The sequence below is a fragment of the Physeter macrocephalus genome, chromosome 20 (assembly GCF_002837175.3).
Source record: "Physeter macrocephalus isolate SW-GA chromosome 20, ASM283717v5, whole genome shotgun sequence".
Classification (NCBI taxonomy): Eukaryota; Metazoa; Chordata; class Mammalia; order Artiodactyla; family Physeteridae; genus Physeter; species Physeter macrocephalus.
This window is the reverse complement of record NC_041233.1, coordinates 85,303,325-85,310,539: the sequence shown is the minus strand read 5'-3', so window position 1 is coordinate 85,310,539 and position 7,215 is coordinate 85,303,325. Positions and strand designations below refer to the sequence as shown.

General features: G+C 37.5%; 1 protein-coding gene across 25 annotated transcripts in view; it reads left to right on the top strand.

Moving 5' to 3' along the window:
- The window catches only part of PSD3 (pleckstrin and Sec7 domain containing 3), a 706,021-nt gene that overhangs the window by 539,436 nt on the left and 159,370 nt on the right, over window positions 1-7,215 (top strand). For 24 of the 25 annotated variants that reach the window (XM_055081025.1, XM_055081023.1, XM_055081027.1 and 21 more), the window contains one exon: window positions 1,249-1,292. In XM_055081025.1, the coding sequence (XP_054937000.1) occupies window positions 1,249-1,292 (44 nt within the window). Of the gene's footprint in view, window positions 1-1,248; window positions 1,293-4,101; window positions 4,180-7,215 lie in introns of those variants that run through there. The other variant, XM_055081036.1, reaches the window with a different exon arrangement.

Genomic DNA, 7,215 nt, shown 5'->3' with positions numbered 1-7,215 from the left:
TAAATAGTGCTGCAGTGAACATTTTGGTACATGACTCTTTCTGAATTATGGTCTTCTCAGGGTATATGCCCAGTAGTGGGATTGCTGGGTCGTATGGTAGTTCTATTTTTAGTTTTTTAAGGAACCTCCATACTGTTCTCCACAGTGGCTGTATCAATTTATGTTCCCACCAACAGTGCAAGAGGGTTCCCTTTTCTCCACGCCCTCTCCAGCATTTAATGTTTGTAGATTTTTTGATGATGGCCATTCTGATACAATAGAATATTACTCAGCCATAAAAGGAATGAAATTGGGTCATTTGTAGAGACGTGGGTGGACCCAGAGACTGTCATACAGAGTGAAGTCAGAAGGAGAAAAACAAATATCGTATATTAACACATATATGTGAAATCTAAAAGAGTGGTACAGATGAACCTATTTGCAAAGCAGAAATAGAGACACAGATGTAGAGAACAAACATATGGACCCCGAGGGCGGGAAAGGGAGGGTGGGATGAATCGGGAGATTGGGATTGACATATATACACTACTGTGTACACAATAGGTAACTAATGAGAATCTGCTGTATAGCACAGGGAACTCAGTGCTCTGTGGTGATCTAAATGGGAAGGAAATCCAACAAAGAGGGCATATACGTGTACATATAGCTGATTCACTTGACCGTACAGCAGAAACTAACACACCATTGTAAAGCAACTTTACCCCAATAAAAAAACAAAAACACAAAACAAAACAAAAAGCTGGTTTAAGTCATTGGTATAGAAACTCTGAAATTATTCTAAGATAGTCTCCCATAATTGGGCTTCAGTCTCCCTTCCATGTATCTTACTCATTAAGTTGTTATGAAAACAGTTATATTTATTCCATTAATGAAAAGGTATGAATATTGAAATTTCCAAAGCAATGAAACTATAAGAACATATTTTGAATAAGAAAAATAGAGTACATGGTCTAATTTTAATCATGTCCTATATTTTACTGTGGTAAAATGTAGTACAGTGTTGTGTGTCTTACAAATGACATTTTTTACTTCATGAAAAGTCTCTCTCTTTCACAGAGCTCTACCTGCCCTGTGCTCCTTAACTTCACCTGTGTTTTCTTCATTTCTGCAATACCAATAGGATGACCTACAAGGGCCCTGGGAGTTGCTTGCTGACTCACTCAAGCCTTTTGGTTTTGGTCATTTGTTGAACGCAAAATGTGAAACAGGATGAAAAGAATAATTCCATCTTGTTTTCTCTCTTTACAGGCTCTGTACAACTCAATCAAGAATGAGAAGCTTGAATGGGCAGTGTAAGTATTAAGTATGCTGCATGTCAGCCTTTTAGTAAATGAACTACTTGCTCTTTTCTTACTGTCTTTCTTTGTGCCTTAGCAGTGACCCTGGAGAAGGGTTAATTGCACCAACTGTTCTCATTTTACACCAGTGTCTTACCTACTTTGTATAAGACACATAAACCCTGAGTATCCCATGTCTTTTTCTTGGTACCCAGCATGCTCCTATTCTTATTTTAAGCTGTTTTCTATGCCTGTATGCAATCAATTATCTTTTTATAAAAAATAGCATTCAAAAAGAAAATACGATAAAATTACATAAATTCCAAAATCTAACACAGATGATTTGGGTACCATACACTTATTCTAATTATCTCCTTCTTATCATTATAGCAAGGTTTTCTAATCCTGTTTCCTGTGACACTAATTATACCAGGATATTGCTAGATAAGCTTGAGAAATGATGGATTAAATGAAGCTAATTTTTTTTTTTAACTGAAGAACTTCAAGGAGCTTGTACAGTGCTGATGTTTATTGTCAATCTGAAAGAGAGAAATAGAATTTGCAATGTTTCCTGAACCTATTTTGACAGTAAAATGTAAGGTTTCAAGGTACATACTTTGGGGTAGATAGTATTACAGATAAATTATAACTAACTCTATGTAGACCAAGAAAACCACCCTTGTTAAATTTCCACTAATCAATATAGCAGTTAAGAATTTAACTTTTTAGAAATTGTTAGAAGAACTACATGTGAATTTTATTTTTGATTTTCACTGATATTAAGCTTTCATAAATATTTTTCTGACATGTTACGTAACATAGCCATCTACAGTGAGCTTAGGTTTACAAATCATAACTTGGGGGAATAAATCTTATTATTTAATAATGCACACTGCGGAAAAATGGTTTACCAGTTGACTAGCTCTTACATATAACATGCTAGAATGAATTAAAAAATATCAATACCACTTAAATTGTTTCACTAATTGTAAGGGAATGTGGTACTATTTTAAATTGGGGATTCAAAGTTTGAGACTGTAATATTTGCAAGTATATGTGATGGCCTGTGTTTCTGTGTATGTATATCACCAGACTCAAGTAAAGATAGTGTATCATTTCAAGGAAAATTCATTAAAATTAACATGAATTCATGGCCTGAGGTCCAAAGCAATTATTTTTGGACTTATTTCTCATGAATGAAAGTGAGTTTCCTAGAAAAATTTCATAAATGATATTCTTAGATATTTCTTGCTGAAATATTAAAGGTATATCTTGACCTATGCAGGATGTCTACTCTAGAAAAAATTAATAGAATGAAATAATTATAAATATATTCACATTGTGAGAGGTAATATTTTGATGATTCTTTTATAAATTTATTTTTAAAAGCAAATAAATATACTCCTGAGGATCTATTTTGTAAATCTAGATTTTTGATATGTTGAATTTGCTACATTAGGTTTTATTTACATTCATGTATAGTGGAAATTTGGTATAAGAAAGCTTTATCTTGGGCCCTATCCATGGGTGAGGGTGGATGTTTACCCAAGAACTGGATTCTTCTTTGGCCCTCTTGTCAGGTCAACAGGGCATTGTGTTCAAGAGCCCAGATTTCAAGAGTAAGACAGATTTGGGTTTGAATTTGAGCTCTGCTGTGTACCAGCTGGGCCACTGGCCATGTGATCCTTGAGGCCTCAGTTTCCTCTTCAGGATGACACTGTGAAATATTCTAAAACAATAAGCATAAAGCAAGTTATCTCTCAAATGGTAACTAATATGGTAGCTTTTAAAGCTCTGATTTCTATTTTATTTGTCATTTTCCTTTTTATTTCTCTCTTGTTCATATGCTTTCCTATCCACATTTAATCATCACCTACCAAGAATAAGGCAGTACAGTAATTTATCATATAATTAACTTTCTTCACGTATAAAATGAAGCGATTGGATGAAATGATCACAGCTGTCCTTTTCAGTTTTAATATTCTGTGAATTTTGAAAAGTTACGACCTGTCAGTATTTCTCAAGCTGGCTCCTTGTCTAGATGCACTGCTGTATCTAGAGGATATAAAACAAAAAGGGTTTATGGGTCAGTGTGATGGACTCTTTGAATTTCTTCAGTAGATAAAGGGCCAATATCCTAACCTTTTTGATCCCTGAGTCCTGTTTTGATCATGAAGTACCTTTCAACAGCTACTAAAACTAGTGTTCCCTAGAACAGTGGTCCCCAACCTTTTTGGCACCAGGGACCGGTTTTTTGGAAGACAATTTTTCCATGGATGGGGGCAGAGGGGGGCGGGGAGGGATGGCTCAGGTGGCAGTGCGAGCGGTGGGGAGCCATGGGGAGTGATGGGGAGCGGCAGATGAAGCTTCCCTCACTCTCCTGCCACTCACCTCCTGCTGTGCGGCCCGGTTCCTAATAGGCTGTGGACCGGTATGTATCCCCAGGGGTTAGGGACCCCTGCCCTGGAACACACTTTAGAAAACCCTGCTGTCCATATATCAACTTATGTGTTCCTTCAGATCGAGAGCTAAGCTTTTTCATTCATAAGTATGTGCATGTGTGTAACTGTATATAACACTGTGCTCCCCCAGTTTTCCTTGTATCTCTCCAGTCACACCTTCTCTGACTCATTTTCCTCCTATTAGCCATTAATGTTAGTATCTCCCGAAGATTAGCACTTAGAATTGTCTTTTCACTAAAGTCCCATTCTCATCAGTCTCATTCAGTCTTAAGAGTTCATCTGCCGTATCTAAAAATTCTTACCTTCTATTCAGCTCTGCCCTCTTTGCCAGATTTCAGTTCAACATTTGTATTTTTCTTCAGGACGTTTCCTCTGCACTCAGCACTCATCATCTGTCTCTAGACTTCGTCACATGGTCTCCGCTTCTATTAATGACACCAGTATTTCCTAGATTCTGGGCTCCCATCATCCTTGAACCTCTCTGGTTCCTCGTTCGCTCCTGTGGAACTGGCCCCACCAGCGGCCCCACACCATTCCTGCTGCGGCACTCTGAGTTCAGACATCCATGCTTCTGCCTCCTGACTGTCTCCGCCTCCAGCCTCTTTCCTCTACTTTAACCTGTTTTGAAGCCCTCCTCTGCTCTAAAATGTCATTAAGCTCTGCACATTGTGCCAGTGATCTATTTTACTCCCCGTACTTGTCTTCACACACCCTGTATGTCAACAAAGCTGCCACTAGATGCCATTCCCTGCATTTGCCCCATGGCTTCCTGCTTTTTGGACAGTGCTCATAAAGTAACCTCTGTTTAGAATCTACATCCCTGCCGTTCTTTACAGCCCAGCTCATAAACTGCTCCATGGGTTCTTTCCTGATCTTACCAACCAGAAATAATCTCAGCCCTTAAATATCACTTTATCTGATGACACAGTCATCAGTTACTGATAGGAATGTTCCATTTTCCATTAAGACTGTAAGCTTGAGGAAATTATACATGTCTGGATTTGTCCCTTTATATCCTCCTTTGAGGAGCGTAGTGCTTATATGTAATGAAGTCTATATAAAAGTCTATGGAAAGAATAAAAGCAACAGTGCGAGGAACTGCATTTCCTGAAAGATTTTCTACAGTTTTGTAAGTTTAGATAATAGTTACAGGAAAGGGGTTGCTGCTTCAAAGTTTGTAGGATTTCGTAGTATATACTTGCATGGGGGAGATCTTGATATTGATTTATTTTTATTGAAGTATACTTGATGTACAATATAATATACGTTACAGGTGTGCAATATAGTGAGTCACAGTTTTTAAAGGGTATACTCCATTTATAGTTATTATAAAATATTGGCTATATTCCCCATGTTGTTCAATATACCCTTGTAGCTTATTTTATACCTAATAGTTTGTACCTCTTAAACCCCTCCCCCTATATTGCCCCTCCCCACTTCCCTCTCCCCGCTGGTAACCACTCGTTTGTTCTCTACATCTGAGTCTGCTTCTTTCTTGCTATATTCACTAGTTTGTTATATTTTTTAGATTCCACATATAATTGATGTCATACAGTATTTTTCTTTCTCTAACTTATTTCACCTTGCATGATATAATGCCCTCCAAGTCCATCCATGTTCCTGCAAATGGCAAAATTTCATTCGTTTTTATGGCTGAGTAGTATTCCATTGTATATATACACCATATCTGTTTTTATCCATCCATCTGTTGATGGACACTTAGGTTGCTTCCATATCTTGGCAATTGTAAATAATGCTGCTATGAACATTGTGATGCATGTATCTTTTCGAATTAGTGTTTTTGTTTCTTTCAGATACTTACTCAGCAGTGGCATTGCTGGATCATATGGGAGTTCTATTTTTTGTTTCATGAGAAACCTCCATGCTGTTTTCCACAGTGGCTGCACCAATTTACATTCCCATACACAGTGTACGAGGGTTCCCTTTTCTCCACATCCTCACCAACATTGGTTATTTGTGTTCTTTTGGATGATAGCCATTCTGACAGGTGTGAGGTTATATCTCATCATGGTTTTGACTTGCATTTCCCGTATGATTAGTGATGCTGGGCATCATTCCATGTGTCTGTTGGCCATCTGCATATCCTCTTTGTAAAAATGTCCTTCAGGTCTTCTGCCCACTTTTTAATCCAGTTGTTTGTTTTTTTGATGTTGAGTTGCATGACCTGTCTATATATGCTGGGTATTAAACCCTTATTGGTCATATCATTTGCAAATATTTTCTCCCTTTCAGTAGATTGTCTTTTTGTTTTCTCAGTGGTTTCCTTTGCTATGCAAAAGCTTTTAAGGTTAAAGGGCACATGTGTTTATGATGTTTTTATTTCCTTTACTTTAGGAGACAGATCCAAAAAAATATTGCCACAATTCATGTCAAAGAGTGTTCTGCCTATGTTTTCTTTTAGGAGTTTTATAGTATCCAGTCTTACATTGAGATCTTTAATCCATGTTGAGTTTATTTTTGTATGTGGTGTTAGAGAATGTTCTAACTTCATTCTTTTACAGGTAGCTGTCCAGTTTTCCAACAACCACGTATTAAAGGGACTATCTTTTCTCCATTGTATATAGTCTTCCCTCCTTTCTTATAGATTAATTGACCATAAGTGTGTGGTTTTCTTTCTGGGCTCTCTATCCTGTTCCATTAATCTCTGCATCAGTTTCTGTACCAGTACCATACTGTTTCGATTACTGTACCTTTGTAGTATAGTCTGAAGCCAGGCAGTGTTATTTCCCCAATTCTCTTCTTCTTTCTCAACATTGTTTTTCGTTTTGTTTTGTTTTGTTTTTTAACATCTTTATTGGAGTATAATTGCTTTACAATGGTGTGTTAGTTTCTGCTTTACAACAAAGTCAATCAGTTATAAATATACATATGTTCCCATATCTCTTCCCTCTTGCATCTCCCTCCCTCCCACCCCTCTAGGTGGTCACAAACCACCTAGCTGATCTCCCTGTGCCATGCAGCTGCTTCCCACTAGCTATCCACCCTACGTTTGGTAGTGTATATATGTCTATGCCACTCTCTCACTTCGTCACAGCTTACCCTTCCCCCTCCCCATATCCTCAAGTCCATGCTCTAGTAGGTCTGTGTTTTATTCCCATCTTAGCCATAGGCTCTTCATTACACTTTTTTTTCTTACATTCCATATATATGTGTTAGCATACAGTATTTGTTTTTCTCCTTCTGACTTATTTCACTCTGTATGACAGACTCCAGGTCCATCCATCACACTACAAATAACTCAGTTTCATTTCTTTTTAAGGCTGAGTAATATTCCATTGTATATATGTGCCCATCTTCTTTATCCATTCATTCATCTTTATCCATTCATCAAGTGTTGATGGACACTTAGGTTGCTTCCATGTCCTGGCTATTGTAAATAGAGCTGCAATGAACATTTTGGTACATGAATCTTTTTGAATTATCGTTTTCTCAGGGTATATGCCCAGTAGTGTGAT